Source organism: Dermochelys coriacea, chromosome 3, assembly GCF_009764565.3.
Source record: "Dermochelys coriacea isolate rDerCor1 chromosome 3, rDerCor1.pri.v4, whole genome shotgun sequence".
NCBI classification, from domain to species: Eukaryota; Metazoa; Chordata; order Testudines; family Dermochelyidae; genus Dermochelys; species Dermochelys coriacea.
Window position 1 is genome coordinate 156,047,920 of NC_050070.1, and position 22,324 is coordinate 156,070,243.

General features: G+C 40.3%; 1 protein-coding gene across 11 annotated transcripts in view; it reads left to right on the forward strand.

The window, feature by feature from the left end:
- The window catches only part of BABAM2 (BRISC and BRCA1 A complex member 2), a 309,223-nt gene that overhangs the window by 67,659 nt on the left and 219,240 nt on the right, over positions 1 to 22,324 (forward strand). The window contains exon 1 of one of the 11 annotated variants that reach the window (XM_043511632.1): positions 567 to 634. The exons of the other annotated variants lie outside the window; for them this stretch is intronic. Within the exon in view, the coding sequence (XP_043367567.1) occupies positions 611 to 634 (24 nt within the window). The 5' untranslated portion in view covers positions 567 to 610. Of the gene's footprint in view, positions 1 to 566; positions 635 to 22,324 lie in introns of those variants that run through there. 11 annotated transcript variants of the gene reach the window in all.

Below are 22,324 nucleotides of genomic sequence, written 5' to 3' on the forward strand. Positions count from 1 at the left end.
TGCAGATTTTAAAAAAATCTTTTATTTCATTGTCATGTGGGTACGTAGACACTTTTTCCACTTTAAAACCATAATTATGGAGTCAACTAAATCATTAATTTAAAAATGTTTTAATCAAAATAAGACAACATATTCCCCGTATATAACCATTTGAAATGTTCTACAGTACATACCTGTACAAAAAAAAGTTGCTTTTTAAAAAATCAGTTGCTCCTATTTAGCGCCTGATAATTTTCAAAGATTTGCTTCTTTCAGCAAAGGGGTTAACCTTTGCCTTGCCTTTATAACATTATTTGGACTTTGGCAGAGTTTATTTCATGGCAGAGAATGAGGTATAACTGGGTTGGGCTTTGGCATTAGTCTGTGTTAATATCAGAAATGGTGGAAAACAAGTGGGAGTGTATTGTGGCACCATTATGTCAGGCAAGATTCTGAAAACTTTATACTTGTAATGAAATGTGCTGCAGTAAAGACAGAAGCACGCTTTGGGGAGTGGAGATAATAAAATCAGCACATTAGATGGATAATACATTGTTGCACAGTGTTGCATTTAAAACATAGCCAGTATTCACATACCTGTCACTAACTGGCTAACCCCAGGCAAGGACACATGAGCTGCAAGACCCCCAAAATGGTGAGTAATTGCAGGGGAAATATGTGTTCCTGGACCCTACTGTACACTGGGCATGTGGCTCTTGGGGAGAGCCAGCACAGTAAAGGGGGCCTTATAATTATTTCTGTCCCCACATTTTCCACAAGCTGTATTCATCATGGAGGATATCTCGCTGCTGAGGGTGAGCAAGGAATCAAGGAAGGGTCTTCTCCAGGACTACGGCTTCCGCCCTGGCCCTTATGTGGCTCGCCTGTGTGCAGCAAAGGTCACGCTTCCTTCCCCCACACTCCCTGTGACGGCAGAGTGGTGCGGGAAAGTGGGGCAAGAAACAAAACAGCTCTGCCAAAGAACCTGCGGCAGCAGATTGCCCAGTATCTCCATGAGAGTTTCCTGGAGATCTCTGAGGCAGATTCCTGCGAATGGAGGGAGTCAATCAACACCCTGTTCCACTGCTCAGATTAGGCATGTGGTGGTACATGCATCCAGACACAAGCCTGCTTTCTGCAATTCTCCTGCCCCCAACAACTCACTTCAGCGATTCTCAAAATCACATCCACTTATCATGGGCCTCCTCTCCTGTTTGCGCTTCGCCAACATCTGACAGCTGTGACTGGCTAGCCTCCTCCGAGATAGAGAAGAGCTCCTGGCTGCATGCATCTCTGGCCTTCGAGTCGTCTTCTGCCTCTGGGTCCCCCTTCCCCTCCACATCCTCGTCCAAGATTTCCTCCTCCTAGCTCAGTCTGCTATCGACTGGCACGCGAGCCACCGAAGTATCCACAGTGGCCTTCGCAATGGAGGTGGGGTCACCACCGAGTATTGTGTTCAGCTCTTTGTAGAACTGGCAGCTAGTGGGCGGAGCACCGGCCTGGTGGTTTGCCTCCCGTGCCTTGTGGTAGGCATTCCGCAGCTCCTTCACTTTTACCCTGCACTGCAGTGTGTCCCGGTCATGGCCCCTTTCTGTCATGCATTGTGAAATCTGTCTGTAGATATCATAATTCCTGCGGCTGGAGTGCAGCAGAGACTGGACAGCCTCTTCTCCCCAAAGCCTTTATTTTAGATTGTTTTGTAACTGCTGTATATTAATGAAAATTTGTAAAAATCCTTTAAAATCATTAGTTGGAAGGTGGTTTAGAAGTTCAAAGTATTATTGGAAATGAACATTCATATGGTTTTATTGTCATTTCTAAAAAAAATCTTAACATATAGATTTACATTTCATATTTGTGTTTATATATTTATAATATAAAAAGACCGCTTCCCAGGATGTAAATAATAAAATTCTTCTTCTCTTCGGTGTTTGTTCATTTTGAATGGGAAGTACTGGACATGTATTTAACAAACAATAACAACAAACACCCCCCCTACCATGTTTCACTGTATTCAGATAAAAATTCAATTGGCATAAAACCAGATTAGTAATTTGTGTGTATAGATTAGATTAATTTGGACCTCATTACTTTGATATGAGTCAGCAGTGTGCCCTTGTTGCCAAGAAGGCCAATGGCATTTTGGGATGTATAAGTAGGGGCATAGCGAGCAGAACGAGGGACGTGATCGTTCCCCTCTATTCGACACTGGTGAGGCCTCATCTGGAGTACTGTGTCCAGTTTTGGGCCCCACACTACAGGAAGGATGTGGATAAATTGGAAAGAGTACAACGAAGGGCAACGAAAATGATTAGGGGTCTAGAGCACATGACTTATGAGGAGAGGCTGAGGGAGCTGGGATTGTTTAGTCTGCAGAAGAGAAGAATGAGGGGGGATTTGATAGCTGCTTTCAACTACCTGAAAGGGGGTTTCAAAGAGGATGGCTCTAGACTGTTCTCAATGGTAGCAGATGACAGAACGAGGAGTAATGGTCTCAAGTTGCAATGGGGGAGGTTTAGATTGGATATTAGGAAAAACTTTTTCACTAAGAGGGTGGTGAAACACTGGAATGCGTTACCTAGGGAGGTGGTAGAATCTCCTTCCTTAGAGGTTTTTAAGGTCAGACTTGACAAAGCCCTGGCTGGGATGATTTAACTGGGACTTGGTCCTGCTTTGAGCAGGGGGTTGGACTAGATGACCTTCTGGGGTCCCTTCCAACCCTGATATTCTATGATTCTATGATTCTATGATGCCGGTTTGAGTAACAAGAATTGTTATGTTAGCCTTGTTATTTGTTAGTGTGAGCAAGTCAATAATTGAAGTGCATATGTGAAATGTTAACCTTGGTTTTCCAATATTTTTGAAGTATGCTTTGCTTGGTGGGACATAGACAACAGCATTATGGTGAAAGTTACCCTTTGAATTTGACTAGGATTGATTTTTGATATCTTAACTAACTGCCAATATTTGGTAGAGATTTGAATCATAGTAGACTCAGTTCAGCCATTTAGTCTACTGAGACACACTAACTGAGTGATGTGTTGTTTACTTTATGAAGATCTTTCATGGAACCTTGACTTTTTAAGCTTTGTATCTTCTCTTTGTGGACATTAAAGATTCCACAATCCTTATTGTAATAGCAGATTTTGTCTCAATGACAGAATTTTCCTCTCCTTTCTGTAATGTGTTGTCCTATACCTTAAAGGTGGCTGCATTTCAATGGTTGGAGAAATGATTCCTGAATATATTTCAAGTCCAAAAAGAAGAACTTTATTAGAATCTTAACTTCTGCATGTTTGATAGAGCTTTTGCAATGAGGCTATGTTAAATCTACTAAATCAGCTTTACTTGACTAAATCCATTTTATTTTTCAAGTTTGTGAGGTTGAGGAGCTCTGGCTTAGGTTTAGCACTTTTGTGTCTATTCAAATATGAATCCCATGATGCACTATATCTTTGTATGTAAATTACCTAATTTTTGCTCTGACCATTTAAGAATTTAGTATCTTCAGATATAGTAGCTGGGTATCTTTTTGCTAAGTTTCAGAACACTTTTATATTTTAAACCGATATTCTTTGGTGTAATTATCTCAATGCAAACACTTTTACTTAAAGGAAAAAATGAAAGCCTGCCTTTTTCCAATGGCAGCATATGGGTTTAAACGTGTCAGGAGTGCATTCATTTTTGGTAGGCATTTAAAGACAGGAGCAATTTGATTTAAATGCTAATCTAGTGAGTTTACAGTTAGCTTATCAGAAAAGATAGGGTTAGTCCAGTTAGGAGACTTCTGTTTTTTGAGTCATTGGTACATTGTTTGAGAATAGCATTGTCTTCTGTTTTTCATGGTCTGTACATCATGATACGTGAGCAGATTCATGGTGGTTTAGGTGATGGTAACTGTAATTTCCATACTTTCTAAATTTTTGTGTTTTATTTTTAGCACCCTGCAAATCTGTGGTTATCCACTTTCTATTTGCAGGTATCTGTGGATCTCGGATGCGGATGCAAATTTTGTCTCCGCACAGGGCTCTATTTATTTTGATGTATAATCTTAACTTTGCTTGCAACTTCTCTTAATGATTTTCCCCCTTTATGTTGTTTATATATATTTACAAACCAAGTTGCAAGTTAGCTAATTTTGTTTATGTTTTGACTGAGCATTTCTTTACGGTTTTAAAAACATTTCAGAATGGTTCAGTGACAGGAGTCCCTCTTAAACTTGCAAACTGTGCCGAGATTCTCGCGGACCCTGCTACTTCCCTTTCCATTCAGGATCATTTTCTTGAAAGATAGAACCATACAGGGTCACCCTATGATATAAATGGTGCTCTTGTGAGTAGTCTTTTTTGAATGAGTTACTATATGGGTCCTCACACAAAAAATCTCTGACATGACTCAAGTTGAATGTTTTCTAAAACATTAATGGATTCTTCCTAAATTTCCAAAAGTCTCTGTGCTCTCAACACAAGATTTTTGTCAGAGCCAGACTCAGAATGAAGATGAGCGGGAATGTGTTTTTCCTAAAGAGAATTCACAGACTCTAGTTCTTGCAGCACTACATCCATTTTATTCCAGCAAAAATTGCTTCCTACATATGGGAATGTCCAGATATCTTGGAGAAGATTAGTGTCCAAACTCCTTCACCATGAGCTAACTTGGAGTAAGTTAATATACAAAATATATCCCTAGATCTTCACAGCCTGGAAGCTGACCATCTGAATATGGGGTAGGGTTTAGACAGTTAAGTCAATACACTTGAATGATACTGGTAAAATGTTATCACATAACTGTATTAGAATGTGCTCAACTTTTTATAGAAATGGACACCATTAGGTCTAAATAAGAGCTCTGAACAAGATTGCTACCAGTATATGAACTAAAGTAGTGAGGGAGTTTACACTTACAATCTCTGTTCTCTATCATTACTGCTCCTGCCTAAACCATTTCTCTAGCCAGAGCTTGTTTTCCTTTTAGTTGCTGTTTATTGGGCTTATGTATTGTTTTTGAGTTAATGTATTGTTTTTTCTTAAGCATTTTTATGCTAGATTGGCAATTTTACTTTTCACTGAGGCCTCTGTTGCCTTTGAAAATATTCAGTTTGTTTTTGTGCTGTGTTTGGATGTTTTTGGGGTTGAGCACTTTAAAAATAAAACTTATTTTTACTCTTACTGAGTCTGAAACCTATTCCAAATTTGTTTGGGGGACCGGGAGTGGAGGTGGGAAGGTGGTTAATTATTTTTTAGAATGTGAAAAGCTCTTTGACTAAAAACATTTGAAATCTACATCTGGTCAGCAACTGTATGCCAAACTTCACCCACGGAAGCTTAAAAGAGCCAAGATATCTAAACCTGAAAATCTGGACTTATAATGGAGGTGCCAGCTGAATCCTGTTTATATTTTGAATAACGATTTGTCCAAAATAGTGCATGTAATTTGGGTGTATATAGCACAGAGAAACTTCAAAATCTAATTTTCGAATTTTACAAAACGTTGTTTGCTTAGTCATTGAAAAGATATCAACATATTGTTAATTGTTAGAATATGTCTGATTTCTTGAAAATGCAATATTTGTTGATGAAAGAGGATAAATCAGAAGATTGTCAGTGGGATAATAAACCTTTCACCTTTAGCTTGTTGATTCAAACCAACCCAGATGATATTTGTTGCCTTTTCTCAGTGGCTTGGTTGTCTATGGGCAATGAGGTTATTAGCACTTATATTGTTCTCTAAACTGTTGAAGTGCTCTGCTTGGCTCAGTATTGAGGCACAATTGTAGAGCAGTATAACACCTTTATCTAGCATTAAATGGAGTGAAAAATGTAAAATACAAATAAAAAAAATATATATAGAAAAAAAGTATAATTCTACGTTCCTTGTGTGCCCATAATTCCCATTAAACTCAGTTTGGGTGCAAAACTGTATTTTATCAAAAGTTTACTTGCTATATTTAAAAAAATGTACACAAATGTATATTTCGTCTTTAGTTTTATTATCTTGAAATCACACGCACAATTTTTAAAATAATTTATAATGTTTTCTAAAACAAATTAGTAACTTCTGTGTCCTGGTTTCCCCAGCACAGAGTAAATGGGTAGCTCATATGCGGTGAGGCAAGATAGTGGGGTCTTGTGTACACTTAAAATGATTTGCTGGTATAGATATACCTGTCCAACTATCCTGGATAACCCCCTAGTGGAAACACAGTTTATACCGAGGGTGGCCAACGTGTAGCTCCGGAGCCGCATGCGGCTCTTCAGTAGTTAATATGCAGCTCCTTGTATAGGCACCGACTCCAGGGCTGGAGCTACAGGTGCCAACTTTTCAATGTGCTGGGGGGGTGCTCACTGCTCAACCCCTGACTTTGCCATGGGCCCTGCCCCCACTCCACCCCTTCCTGCCCCTTTTCCAGAGCCTGCCATGCCCTTCCCCCTTCCCCCCCCCCATCCTCCTGTATGCCACAAAACAGCTGGTCGGGAAGTTTGGGCTTTTCAATCTGGACCCCAACAAAGAAGATCCTTCTTCCTTGTATCATTCCCATTCCCTAAGCTAAAATTTTCCACTTCCCCTCAACTTGCTATCACCTTGGGTACAGGAGATAGCAGATGCTATCTTTGGAGCCTGAAATGGAGTTCCCAGATTCCTCAAAGAGGGCTTCTTTAGAAAATGGAAAATTCTAATGAAGTAGATGGACAGGACACTTTAATGAACAGTAAAAAAAGAGAATTCTTCTCTCCACATTTTTCTGGATGAAGCCAAATGAGAAAAACAAACCTTACCTGTTTCCTCTTTTGTGGTATAAAAACAAAATTTATGTAAGTTTGCTGGGAATTCCCATATGTTAACCTTTCTTTAGGCAGGTCAATGGGCAGATATTTCAAATAGGATAGGGAAATTCAGGACCTTTCATTAACTCTTCCTTCAGCAGATCCTTCAGTGGTAACCTTTACTAAATCCTCTTCTGTCTTTCTGGAGCCCAGCATTACCTCCTTAAGACAGATAACACAGCTAATTTCTAGGAGATTCCAGAATTCAACCCCTTCTAAAAGAAAACTTTCCTGCCTTTCATCTTGGAAAAAAAAATCTATCAGGGCTTTGCATGTGCTAGTGAAAGAGAACATACAGTACAAGTGGACTAGCTACAAGAGTAAAAGATTCACTCGGGAATGGAACCTCAAGGAAAATGCATTTCACGATTTGGTGGCTTGACTGAACTTTCAACAGATAGGTTTATTCACTATAAGACGCAACGGGATGATGTTCAAGTTTTGCAGCAGGTTTCCAGACCTCTGGGCAATGGTTTCATCCCTCGGAAATTCAGTCTGGCATCTGCCTTCCATTTCTCACTCTCAGTTTGAGGGTTCTAATAAAAATAGACTTGGGGAACTGTAATCTTCATGGCCCTGGACCTGCTTTAATGGGCTGGGATATGCTATTCATACTACTAAGAATGTCCAAAAATCACATTTCTCCTTCCTCATCAGAAGGATCTGCTATCCTAAGGCCCCTTTGTGCAGATACATCTAAACCCAAATCCATTTTCACTGTTGACCTGGCACATGAAAGGAATATGCTGAAAAAGCTAGACATTATCAAGAGACTCAGGAAGATTCTATTAGCATCCAGAAAGAAGTCTTCCTTGATAGTATACTGTTGTGTGAGGGAGTGCTTTTCTCTATGGTGTACTGTGAGGAAACTCTCTCCTAAGATATCTGGCATCCCTTTTGTTCTGTGTGTGTTTCTTGGTGGGTTCTTCTCATTTCACTTAAGGTTCAGGCCTCTATTCTCTGTAGGAGGATGGACAGGAGGCTTTTCTATGGGCTCCCATCTCCTTGCCGTCCTGTTCTACCTTCTCCTTGAAGATTTTCCCTGTACCTCCCTGGAGCTTGAATTTAGTCCTTCAGTTCCCCTCTCTTTTTTACTTTTAGCCCCTTTCATATATTTTCCCCTCGCTTCCTGGAAGGTGGCTTCTTAGGGGTTTAGCCACTCTTACTTGTATATCTCTCTTTATGGTTTCCTATGGAAATAAAATGGTCCTATGTATGCGCCTCACTTTTCTTCCCAAAGTTTTGGCCTCATTTCATCTTAATCAGGACATAGTTTTGTCAAACATTGGCCCTAATCTCACGCAAAGAAAGGAAAGGATAGAGTACAGTCTGCATGTGCATATGGTTCTAAAGTTCAGTTTAGATAGAATATAAGACTTTAGGCTTCTAAATCCCTTTTCCTTCTCTTTGAGGGGCAAAGGAAGGCTGGCTGGCTTCCAGATAAGAGAGCCAGATGAAACACTCTTTAAAAGCCTATAAAATTACTAATTATCCTCTTTAGTCTTCACTGAGGCTCACTTTACAAAGGCAACTTTGGTCTTTTCATCTGAGATAGGTGAGTCTACTTTAGGAGAACTGTGCAGCCCAGATATCTTCTTGCACGTGACCTGTAACTATTACAGACTGGTTTCAGAGTAGCAGCCATGTTAGTCTGACTGGATGGCTTTGCTTCAGTAAATGTGACCTTTTGAAAGATGCATTATCTGTGTAACAATTCGGTAGGCCATTCCCAAGTCAACTATCCCTACTATAGTTGTTTGGGACTCCCACAGTTCCTCATAACTGGCTTCTTTCTTGTTTAAAAAATAAATTGGGAAAGCATCTGTTGTGGGATCTGAATAGCTACAGCAGCTTTGCTTATCCCACTTTGAAAATGTGTTAATGGGGAGTGCCAAACTGATCCCATTTGTTCTTGCCTGTGGAGTTGAAAGACAGAAAGAAGTTTCTTACCTCATTTCTTTCTGCCATAGATTACATCCTGTTGGCTAGTTAAAAGACCCTTTATTATGGGAAGTGTTAAACTTTAATTCTAATAAAAACCTAGTTTTTCAGCACAGGAAGTACATAGATGGGGGGAGAGCGTTTTGGTCCATGACTGGGACTCCTAGGCACTATGATCATACAAATAAATAATGATAATTAATAATGATTAATAAGCATCAGAGTTTAGTTAATTGAAGGATGCCAAAAGGAGAGAAACTCCTTGCTGCCATTCTGCCTAATCTGAATATGAGAAAGTACCTATTCATTCTGAACTGGTGGAATATGGGACCTAGAAAGCTATTTGCTATGAGAAAATATTTCTGTTTTAGAAACTGCTGCTTTCTGCCATTACATTACGTTAATGCCACTACCCTTTCCATGGCAATACAGCTAGGTGGGTTAGAAATTAAGACCAAAAAACCAAGTTGTTAAGACTTAATGCAGAGACTGAAAAAGATGCTTAGCCCTACATGGCTGTTTATAAGAAGAATTATTAGGGAAAAAAGTTGGAAATAGCAGCTTTAGGGGAACTAATATTATCAGTTATTCAAGAATAAGAAGGAAAAAAAACTTAATTGTAAGATTAATAAAGTTGAGTCTTCATTTCAGCAAAATATAATACTGTGCAAGCAGCATTTTAGTAGAATCTGAATAAAATGTACTGTAAAGGAAACTGGCTTAAAATAAAATGATTCTGGCCCTAAAGTGTAATGATATTGGCACAGCACACTCCCTTCCCTTGCAAGAACTCCAAAACAGTAAGGAGCGGGTTGGCTTGGAGGCAGCAGCTTGTTAGCTTTCTGGAAGCACATTTGCAAAGTTAAAAAAAATCAGGAAAATCAAATCTAGCACAAGCCTTTTTGAACTGAGAACTCATTTAAATTCACCATTTTGTGTCCTTTAGACTCAAGTTGTTGAACCGTAATAATTCATTTTTCTGCAGAGAATGTCACTAACTGCTTATGAATATGCAAGCAGAACAGCCTTTTAATTTAACTGATTACAGAAGGTCAGTTAAGAAATACCGGTAAACAGTCTGATGATGCTGTTTTGGATTTAGATTAATTTTTATGTTTTGAATTCTGCTCCCTTTTGTAACATATAATTTTCAGAAGGGAACATTATAATTTGCTTTATTGTGTCCAATATGGTCTAGAAATTCTTTTGATTTCCAACATTTTATTATTTAGGCATGAGTGTTATGCAGAAATGTTTTATTTGGGGCCATGCTGTCAAGCAATGTACAGGTTTGGGGCTATTGCTGCACATGGAAATGGAGCTGCTCTTTAATAGTTTACGAATACTGTATGTTGACCTGGTTATTGGGATGCTCACTGTATGAGTATATTGGTTTAGTGTAATAGCAAGCTTAAGGAAAAGCAATTAGGAAGAAAACAGTGGCTTAAGATAAGCCACCACAAGGTAAACATTTAAGGGTTGTTAAGAGACAATGCCCAAATTGTTAACTGTAAAGATTCTACCTCCTGGCTCTAGCCAGTATAGAGAACTTGTTTTGACAAGCATCAAAAGCCCAGGAACTGACGAAAGCAAATGACTAGAGCAGTTTAAAAAGGAACTCCTTGCCATGAGGGTGGGGTTGCTATTCAGAGACTTGTTCAGGAAAAGCAGAGTGGGATAGGCAGCAACTGGGTGTTTGAGGAAGCCAGGCATGCCCAGGCTACATCAGGGGATGGTGTGCCTTCAGGCAAGAGGTATGTAGATTGTTTGTTATCTTAAGTAAGTGGACAGAGGTGCCTTGGCACCTTCAAGCATGACAACTGCTCAGGAGTGATTTGTAAGAGACCTTCGATGTCCACAAACTGCACTTTTTTCTTGTGATTTAATGTGTGCATTTCAAGATCTCACTATTAACATTTAAAGCCTTAAATAATGTGTGATCATTCTGCCTGAGAAACTCTCTACTGTCCTCTGTCTCTTGCGGTAATGTACATTAGCAGATTTAGGGCTTCTGCTCTTTTTATGATTATAATCTTGAGGGAAAAGGAGGCGGGTCTGCCTTCAGAGAGAACCTGCAATTTGGGGATGCTCTTCTGGGGCCATTCTGGTATTTCTTGCTCATCCAGAATTCTTATTAAGCTCACAAGGAATTCAGGATCAGGCTCTGCTGGACATACAGGACAAGTCTATAGTATCTTTCTAGGTAAGACGCCTTGTATCTTTATCAGATGAATTATATGAAGGGGTTTCAGAGTAGCAGCCGTGTTAGTCTGTATTCGCAAAAAGAAAAGCAGTACTTGTGGCACCTTAGAGACTAACACATTTATTAGAGCATAAGCTTTCGTGAGCTACAGCTCACTTCATTGGATGCATATATGCATCGGATGCATATATGAAGGGGTGGGGCAGATTTTCTGTAGTACTGAGTTTTGTGGGCAAATTTTTTTTTCTACCTTTGAATTTGCTTTATTTGTTTATTTATCAGGAATCTGTAGGGCCAAGGATAGGATGACCAGACATCCTAATATTAGGGCCTTTGTCTTATATAGGCACTTATTCCCCCCACCCCATCCTGATTTTTCACACTTACTATCTAGTCTCCCTAGCCAGGGAGGGGAGGCAGAAAGCATGATGGAAGATAGTACAAAAGGAAATGTGTGGCAAAAACAATTGAATAACTTTAGGATGATGAAAAATGGATATGGAGCATGAGCTCTGTGTTAGTGTAATCATATTGTTTATCCTGAGAAACCCAGCTAGTGGTTCATTGCAGGTTAGTGAAAGATCATAGAATCATAGAATATTAGGGTTGGAAAGGGACCTCAGGAGGTCATCTAGTCCAACCCCCGGCTCAAAGCAGGACCAATCCCCAACTAAATCATCCCATACAGAGCTTTGTCGTCAAGCCTGACCGTAAAAACTTCTAACGAAGGAGATTCCACCACCTCCCTAGGTAATGCATTCCAGTGTTTCACCACACTCCTAGTGAAAAAGTTTTTCCTAATATCCAACCTAAACCTCCCCCACTGCAACTTGAGACCATTACTCCTCGTTCTGTCATCTGGTACCAGTAAGAACAGTCTAGATCCATCCTCTTTGGAACCCCCTTTCAGGTAGTTGAAAGCAGCTATCAAATCCCCCCTCATTCTTCTCTTCCGCAGACTAAACAATCCCAGTTCCCTCAGCCTCTCCTCATAAGTCATGTGTTCCAATCCCCTAATCATTTTTGTTGCCCTCCGCTGGACATTTTCCAGTTTTTCCACATCCTTCTTGTAGCGTGGGGCCAAAACTGCACACAGTACTCCAGATGAGGCCTCACCAATGTCGAATAGAGGGGAACGATCATGTCCCTCGATTTGCTGGCAGTGCTCCTACTTATACATCCCAAAATGCCATTGGCCTTCTTGGCAACAATGGCACACTGTTAACTCATATCCAGCTTCTCGTCCACTGTAACCCCTACGTCCTTTTCTGCAGAACTGCTGCCTAGCCATTCGGTCCCTAGTCTGTAGTGGTGCATGGGATTCTTCCGTCCTAAGTGCAGGACTCTGCACTTGTCCTTGTTGAACCTCATCAGATTTCTTTTGGCCCAATCCTCTAATTTGTCTAAGTCCCTCTGTATCCTATCCCTACCCTCTAGTGTATCTACCACTCCTCCTAGTTTAGTGTCATCTGCAAACTTGCTGAGGGTGCAATCCACACCATCCTCCAGATCATTAATGAAGATATTGAACAAAACCGGCCCTAGGACTGACCCTTGAGACACTCCACTTGATACCGGCTGCCAAATAGACATGGAGCCATTGATCACTACCCGTTGAGCCTGACAATCTAGCCAGCTTTCTATCCACCTTATAGTCCATTCATCCAGCCCATACTTCTTTAACTTGGTGGCAAGAATACTGTGGGAGACCGTGTCAAAAGATGTGAGTTTGTGCATCAGACTTCTAAAGCTTCTGATAATAATAAAAAGTTAAACCCGTTCTTGTGAGCATTTGTGGTTTTGCCTTATACTGTGTAAAAGAAATTAAGTCTCAATAAAAATGTTGGTATGTATGACGCAAAGTATAATAGCCCATGACAAAATGTCACTGCTTAGGAATACCAGATATGTCAGCTGTAGTTGCTAAGACCCAGGGGTGCTGCTGAGCATTATTTGTCCGTTTTCACAGATCATTCCATTTTTGTTGGTATTTCATTTTGCCAAAGAGGGTAATTTGGAAAGATGAATCATAACATGAAAATTATTGTGGGAAGTTGTTCCAGTGATGGCTCAGAAAGGGAAAACAGCAAATGTGAAAATATGATAAGTCAATGGTGTGTAGGTTTATACTAATTGATCTGAATGTGGAAGGTGTTCTGAAGTGCTGGTTGCTAAGAGTCTAAAGCCTTCAAAGTTGTTGATACATTTAGGCCTTGTCAACATGAAAAGTATCTTTGTTGACAATGGGTGTGAATGAGGGATGTAGTTGAACAGCTGAACTGAATGTGGTTTAACTGAATGTGGTTTAACTGGAAATGTAGCCAAGGACAAACTGTGTTCAGCATCATTCCTTCAGTTACACTTTTGCAGTGAAATAGTGTATAGAACTAATTCAGACACACCCATTGTCAGCAACAGATATCTTCTTCTAGTACAGGCGAGGCTACAGGAACCAACTAACTATCCATCAGTGAAAGATAAAATTTAAGGCTTTTTAAAGAAAACTTGAAAATTCAACCAGGCTTGACTCAAACTGGCAAAGTCAACACAAACTCCCTTCAGGCATCTTATTTGGTATCTCTGTGAACCGCACAACAGTGTGACCAAAAAATGTTACTCTTCTTTCCACAGGAGACTTAGTTTCAGGCAGCTATCAAACTGAAAAAACTGCTTTGGACAAATAACACTGTTTTGTGCAAAACAACAAGGAGTCTGGTGGCACCTTAAAGACTAACAGATTTATTTGGCAATAAGCTTTCGTGGGCTAGAACCCACTTCATCAGATGCATGAAGTGTTTTGTGCAGCATTAGTAATGTGGCTGATAGAAAAACTGCCTTCAAAATTTTTGAGAAGTAACTGTTCATTAATACAACTTGATGAGTCCCTCATTGTCTGTTGTTGTACAACTCTGCCATTTGCCAGATATGTTTCTGATATTTGTATTGAAGACTTGCTCTTTTATATAGGATGCACAATGGAAGAAAGCTTAGTCATGATGTGTCCAGAAACAGTCAAAGATTTCTAGGTTTACTAGATTTGTTATGTTGTAGTCAACATTGTTGGTGATAAGTCAGACAGGTAAGAATAGTGATCTGGTCACATGATCTAAAACATTGCAGCTAGCGCCTCATGACCAAACTCTTGCTGCAGAGGAAAAAGCATTATAAAAAAATGCCAAATCCTTTAAAGATGTTGCCAAAGTAGGGAGCTTCAATAAAGGTTCATTGAATTTTGACTTTTTGTATTGCTCTGTGATGACATGAGCTCCCTTCACCAGTAACTCCTCTTTCACCTTGGAGTGAAGTGACTTTCGGGCAATAAAATGACAGGTTTCAGAGTAGCAGCTGTGTTAGTCTGTAATCGCAAAAAGAACACGAGTACTTGTGGCACCTTAGAGACTAACAAATTTATTTGAGCATAAGCTTACGTGGGCTACAGCCCACTTCATAGGATGTATAGAATGGAACATATAGTAAGAGATTATACATACACACACACACTCACACACAGAGAACATGAAAAAGTGGAGTAAGAGGCTAATTAATTAAGATGAGCTGTTATCAGCAGGAGAAAAAAACTTTTGTAGTGATAATCAAGGTGGCCCGTTTAGACAGTTGACAAGAAGGTGTGAGGATATGTAACATGGGGAAATAGATTCAATATGTGTAATGACCCAGCGACTCCCAGTCTCTTTTCAAACCCAAGTTATTGGTATCTAGTTTGCATATTAATTCAAGCTCAGCAGTTTCTTGTTGGAGTCTGTTTTTGAAGCTTTTCTGTTGCAAAAGTGCAACTTTTAAATCTGTTACTGAGTGGCCAGAGAGGTTGAAGTGTTCTCCTACCGGTTTTTGAATGTTATGATTCCTGATGTCAGATTTGTGTCCATTTATTTTTTTGCATAGAGACTGTCCGTTTTGGCCAATGTACATGGCAGAGGGGCATTGCTGGCACATGATGGCATATCACATTGGTAGATGTGCAGGTGAACGAGCCCCTGATGGCATGGCTAATGTGATTAGGTCCTATGATGGTGTCACTTGAATAAATATGTGGACAGAGTTGGCATCTGGCTTTGTTGCAAGGATAGGTTCCTGGGTTAGTGTTTTTGTTGTGTGGTTGCTGGTGAGTATTTGCGTCAGGTTGGGGGGCTATCTGTAAGCGAGGACTGGTCTGTCTCCCAAGATCTGTGAGAGTGAGGGATCTTTTTCAGGATAGATCTTTGATGATGTAGATCTTTGTAGATCTTTGATGATGAGCTGTCTGGAGGGGTTTTAGTTGGGGGCTGAAGGTGACAGCTAGTGGCGTTCTGTTATTTTCTTTGTTGGGCCTGTCCTGTAGTAGGTAACTTCTGGGTACTCTTCTGGCTCTGTCAGTCTGTTTTTTCACTTCAGCAGGTGGGTATTGTAGTTTTAAGAATGCTTGATAGAGATCTTGTAGGTGTTTGTTTCTGTCTGAGGGATTGGAGCAAATGCGGTTGTTTCTTAGAGCTTGGCTATAGACAATGGATCGTGTGGCGTGTGTCCTGGATGGAAGCTGGAGGCATGTAGGTGAGTATAGCAGTCAGTAGGTTTCCGATATAGGGTGCTGTTTATGTGACCATCACTTATTAGCACAGTAGCGTCCAGGAAATGGGTTGCTTGTGTGGATTGGTCTAGACTGAGGTTGATGGTGGGATGGAAATTGTTGAAATCTTGGTCATGGTGGAATGCCAATAAAATGCTAACTCAGGGCTTTGAATAAACAGCAGAAATTAGTTATTTCACATATGGTAATGAACACACAATTTAACTTGCTCATAGTTAGAAGTAGATGTCTTAGGGGATGGGATCACATAACATATCTAGTCTAACAAGAGGGCAGCAGCTTTGAACAGTCTGGGAAGAATTCCTATGTGCACCGCCACCCAGCATTGCCCTATGACTTGCCTCCATTTAAAGCCTCAGAATTAGGCTACTCCTAAAGTCAAGCTACTAAACTTGGTGTTTTGATAGTCCATCCACATAAAGATATACAAATATGAGTAGAGGGCTATGTGGAAGGACTTAATATTTTCCTCTGTTAAAAAACCGTTTTTTCCATGTAATACTGTAGATATGTTTAATACCCAGGCAGTGGATGGTAGTGACAGCTGAAAGATGCCACCCATTGTAAATAACATGTAATATATAATTTGGTTAACTAATAAAGTAAATACTACAAGTACTTCATGTGAATTCAGACAACAGCTAATATGTAAATGGGAATCTGAAATCTGTGATATGGATATATAATTAATTTGCTTACCAACTGTATCTGGAGTATCATAAAAAGTCAGTATGGAAATGATAATTTAGGGAGAGTTTCAACATATCTTCCCTCTTATCTTTATGGCAATGATGATAAACCAGACTTATTCTCTCATCACATTTCTGCATGTAGTGCTGAATTTACTCATCAAACCGTTTGATACAATTGGCTGGATTTGAATTTAGAAAACACTAAAAAAAAAAAGGGAACCTCATACCACTGCTCATGAGATATTTGCAGTCATGGTACGCCACGCTGAAATTTGACAGATTTTGTAAGCAGCAGGTCAAGCTAGGTCAGAACTTGGACACACAACCTCGGAGGAAAATCCAGATGCTTTGGAAGGTAGTATTTGTGATTTCGGTGGGTTATCCTTCAAACCATTACCCAGGCATGGTACACGGGTAGGATTTTTTCATGTGAGGTTTTAAGAAGAGGTCTTGACCATTTGTGGTAATTGAAAATTCCCCGGTAATTTTTGCAATTGCAGGGGTAGTATTTCTAGGGCCTGGCCTGGTTTCAAGTTGAGTATTTACATTTTGCATCCCTAAATTCCTGCTGCTTTTTTAACATAGATGGTATATATGGTAGCTTTATACAGCTAAACCACTTCTCTGTTTAATTCCAGAAGTGACTGTATTACACTGATGAGCAAAATTATTAATTATTAACCTCTTTTATAGGGGGGGGTGTATTATGTAGGAAAGAGATTTCTCTCATATATATTTATACATCAGTCTTCATCAGAAAGGATGTTCGGAAGATACTTACCTGGGTCTGATCCAATGAAGATGAGGTACTATCAAAGATTGATGTGGTTAAAGAAGAGGTATTGGAATAAACTAATGAGAAGAAGCAAGACACCTGGACCAGATGGTATACATCTGAAGGAACTTAAGAATGAAATGCACAAGCTGCTAAAAATAATACGCAGTTTTAGCTGTCACAGTAGAGGATTGGAGGGTAGCAAATGTTGTACCAATATTTAAAACAAAAACAAAATGAAACTCAGGGTGATCTGGGGAATTACAGACAAGGAGTTATCTCCACACCTGCTAAATTGGTTGAAATAATAACAAACAAGAGAATTATACAACCCTGAGATCATCATAGTATATAAAATGTAACTAGTATTACTTCTTCAAAGGAAATTTGTGCCTCTCTATTTTTGTTGGAATTCATTGAATGTGTCAATAAACAGTGGATTAAAAAAACTAGGTGACATAATTTATTTGGGTTTATAAAACAGCTATGACAAAAATCTCACAAGAGGTGAAAAAGTAACCTAAATAGTCATTGAGTGAGAGGCAGAGTACTGTCATGGATCAGAAACTGCCTAAGAAACAGAAAACGAAGTAGGAATAAATAGTTGTCGACATGACAAAAGGTTAACATTAGGGAGCCACCAGGTTGCTTACTGGGACTGGTGTTTAATATCTTTATTAATGAATTAGTAAAGGGAGGGAGCTGAGTAGTGAAGTGGCAAAGTTTGCAAATAATATAAGATTATTTAGGTTTCAGAGTAGCAGCCGTGTTAGTCTGTATTCGCAAAAAGAAAAGGAGTACCGGTGGCACCTTAGAGACTAACAAATTTATTAGAGCATAAGCTTTCGTGAGCTACAGCTCACTTCATCGGATGCATTTGGTGGAAAAAACAGAGGAGAGATTTATATACACACACACAGAGAACATGTTCTCTGTGTGTGTGTATATAAATCTCTCCTCTGTTTTTTCCACCAAATGCATCCGATGAAGTGAGCTGTAGCTCACGAAAGCTTATGCTCTAATAAATTTGTTAGTCTCTAAGATTATTTAGGTTAGTCAATACTGGATCGGACTGAGGAATTTCACAGAGATCTAATCGTAGTAGGAGAATTTCATCTGCCATTGTCTTCCCCATTCAGTGTCAACAAATGTAGGCTAATGAATGTGGGAATGAATTATATGAACTACGCATTCATAGAATATCAGGGTTGGAAGGGACCTCAGGAGGTCATCTAGTCCAACTCCCTGCTCAAAGCAGGACCAATCCCCAATTTTTGCCCAAGATCCCTAAATGGCCCCCTCAGGGATTGAACTCACAACCCTGGGTTTAGCAGGCCAATGCTTAAACCACCTAGCTATTCCTCCCCCACCTACATACATCTTAGGGGGTTCTAAATTAGCAGTAACATTTCAGGAGAAAGACTGATGGATACACCTACTTCATTAGCAGCAGTGGTTAAAAAGGGGGCGGGGCAAAATAAATAAATAGGAAGTAAAAGGAATGGGATAGATAATAAAATGGGAAATATTACAATGCTATTATATAAATAAATGGTTTACCTTCACTTGGGTTACTTTGTTCATTTCTGAACAGAATAATATATACAGTATTCAGGACCAGCCTTAGGGGTGGGCCACCTGGGTAATCACCCAGGAGCACCATGGTCAAGGGGGCACCCTGAAGCAGGGCAGAGATGTGCGCTGCCGGTATAGAGTCAGAAACTGCTTCCAGCTGGCAGGGGAGCGTCATGGTGTGTTTGTGTGGTGGGCACCCAGATTTCTCCCTTCTTCCTCCTGTTGGAGGAAGGGGGAGGCAACGATGACACACAGATACTTCTCCCCACCCCAGCGTTCCTCCGCACACTCCTAGTGGGCTGGGAAGGGGAGAATGAGCATCAACACCAAGTGCTCTGTGCATTCAGGTCACTTTCCCCCCTGGGCTGTGCTGAGGCTAGCATCAGGAGCTGCTGCTCTCTGCCCTCGCCTTACGCAGCCCAGGTGGGGAAAGTGACCTGGATGCACAGAGTGCTTGGTGTTGCTCCTCGCTCCCTCCCATCACAGCTCCCTAGGAGAGCATGTAGGAGCAGTGTTCAAGGGGGGGAAACGAGCAGCAATGCCAGGTGCTCTGTGCATCCGCGTCAGTTTCTCCACATGAGTACAGGAGCAGGGAGCTACATCCTGGGGACCAAGGGCACCAAAATATGAGTTCTCCCATATGAGTGCCATTTTCCCTAAGGCTGGCCATGACAGAACTGTATACAGAATAATGAATGATCTTGAGAAGGTAGTTCAGTTACTTCTCTGCGTCCTTTTTGATAATCAAGGTAAAAAAGGACTATCAATTAAACTGAAAGGTGAGAAATTTAAAACTGATAAAAGTGGGAAATACTTTTCCACACAACGCATAATTAGTTTATGGAACACATCGCCACAAGGTGTTGTGACCAAAAGCTTACCAAGATTAGTAAAATGTTTGGACATATTTATGGATAAGAATATACAGAATTGTAAAATCAAGCATTTAAAAAAATAACTAAGTCTTAGAAGGGATATAAACCTTTGTGCTTCGAGACAGCAGACTTTTTGCTTTGGGCAAGTTATTCCATGACTGTGTTCTTTTGGAGACAAAATGCTCTCTGAATGAACTGATACTGGCCAGTGTTGGAGAAAAGACACTGGATTAGTTGGATCAGTGGGCTGATCCAGTGTGACATCTCCTATTATATATTCCATGTATGTATGTTAAAAATATTTATATATGTAGACTTACTGAGAAAAAACATCTGTCTGTCTTTGGTACTGTGGCAAATTGCAGGCACTACTTTGATGGGTCTCATGCTTTCTCTTCTTGGGGAGGGTTCAGGGCACCGTTTATCACCCCTGAACTGGGGTATTAACTGCACCACTAGTGTCCTAGAGGAGGGGAGGGGAGAGGGAGGGACCCGGGCCCGCCCTCTACTCCAGGTCCCAGCCCAGGGGCCCTAGGGATAGCGGTAAACTGCTTGAACTAGCGGTTCCTTCCTCTGGGCTACTTCCCTCTCCTGCCCTTCAGCTTGTGGGGCTTCCTGCCCTCCCTCTTCACAAACCAGGTGTCCCTTTACTAGGGTCTTGGTCTTCTTAGCCCACCGCAGCACTTCTCCAAACTTTCCTCTGCTTCCCCCAAACTGCTCTCTGTTCCAACACCAATCCACTCTGCTTCAACTCCTCCAAACTACTCTCTACTCCAACATCAACCCACTCTGCTTCAACTCCTTCCCTTGTCTGATTGAAGGGGTTTTATCAGGTGACTTCAGGTGCTTTAATCGGCTTCAGGTGCTTTAATTAATCTATAGGAAACTTTCTTCCCTCTACAGGGAATAAGGCTCCATTCTAACACTCTCCTGCTGCCCTCTGGCCATGCTGGATCACAGTACTTACATGTCTTCCATTACCATAGAGTCTCAGCACCTCACAATCTTTAATGCATTTATTTCCACAACAGCCCTGTGAGGCAGAGAAAGTAGTGTTATCCCCATTTTACAGGTGGAGAGCTGAGGCACAAAAATATTAAAAGTCTTGCCCATGGTCACACAGGATGTTTGTAGCACAGCAAGAAATTGAACTTGGATGTCCTAAATTCCAGATTAGTGCCCTAACCACTGGGCCATCCTTCCTCTTTTTATGTGTGAGTGTAATAATTAAAAAAAAAGTGTGATAGAATATGGGTTTTTAACACTGTAAGTTTAGGATGACCACATTACTTACTTGTGGCAAAACCTAGATGATTACTAATTAAGCCTTTATATTACACCTATTTGTGTGAGGGGAAGGTATATAATATGAATAAAATGCAGTATGTGCTTGTATAATCTGTATGTCTCATGCACTGTGATCAGTTTGATTAAAAGATATTATAGAAATGCAAATGCATTACTGTTATTGTCATCAAGGGCTTCAGAGGTTTTGTGTTTACTGACATTTTCTCATGAAATGGATTAGAGTTAGTTTCTTGCTTAGAAATACAGAAGAACACTGGCTTAAATAAGATCTTGTCGTTTGTTTCCTGTAGTGTAGCCAGGAAAAACAGTAACAAGCTGTCTTCTTAAAAATCACATTCCTGGAAGATATTCTGGCAACCTGGATATTTAAACACATTCTTAAGAAAAACAACTTGTATTCAATTAGAAATTATGTTCGCTTATTTTCTTTCTGATATTGTGAGGTTACAGTTTATTGTGGACATTGCTTGAACGTCTGAAATAGCCAATATTCTGTTGTGGAATCTATGAATTAGCTGTTAATGGACACAAGGTGCTTAATAAGCTAAAAATGGGGAAAAGAGAATTCTCACCCATTATGAAGTTTTGATGTAGGGGCTGAGGAGGTTTATGTAAAGATAAAGAAAAGAGCATGAAACACTGTGTTCCAGTCTAAAGGCTGAATATTATTTCTTAGCCCAAAGTCAGATCTCATGACTATTCTAAAAAGGTAAATTCTGTATACTGGTGAGAGGGACTTCAATCTTTCCTGTTAATGCTGAGATGCTCCTTCATGTTGTTCTTTGTACTCAGCCACCCTTTAAAAACTCACATTTAGACTTATCCTCTGGCTGCGGATCATCTGGACAGGTCTCTCCCTTCAGAATCCAATCAGTATATAACCTTATTCAGCTAGAAGAATTGATATTTAAGTGTTCCAAATTGTTCTCTCCATGCAGCGGATACATACAACCTAAACTATTTTATAGGCAACATCAGCTTATCTTCAGTCGGTCAAAGGCATATTCTACCACTAGCTTGCACCTGGTCTGTGTGCAATTAAACCTTTCTATGGCAGGTTATTTTATATCGGGGGAGTAGAAATCACTGCCTGTCATGCAGGCCAGTATTGTCACGTTGTCTTTTGTCTTATAAATAGATGGTAAGCCCCTTTGGGTGTGGCCTGACCATCTTTTTGTTCTGTGTTTGTAGACTGCCTACTACAGTGGGGTCCCTGGTCTGTGACTGGGGCTCCTAGGTGCTGTGGTAACACAATAATAATAGTAATTAATAATTAATTAATAATAATATGAATAAAGATAGGCTGGGTCTCCAAAAACAACATTGAGGACAGACATCTTGTTGAAATCCACATTATTGGTTGGGAACAAAGTCCTAACTTGGTCAAATTCAGATACGTCAGATTTCCCAAATACAATAGTACAATTCAGTGCCCCCCATGTGGGAGTCCAGGAACTTCCTTGTATGACCCACCAAGGCTCACATATCCTTGCCAGTTTATAGGATTATGTTCTCCTTGGGAGGTAGGGCAGTTAATGGGCACATATGAGCCATCAGCAGCCCCACC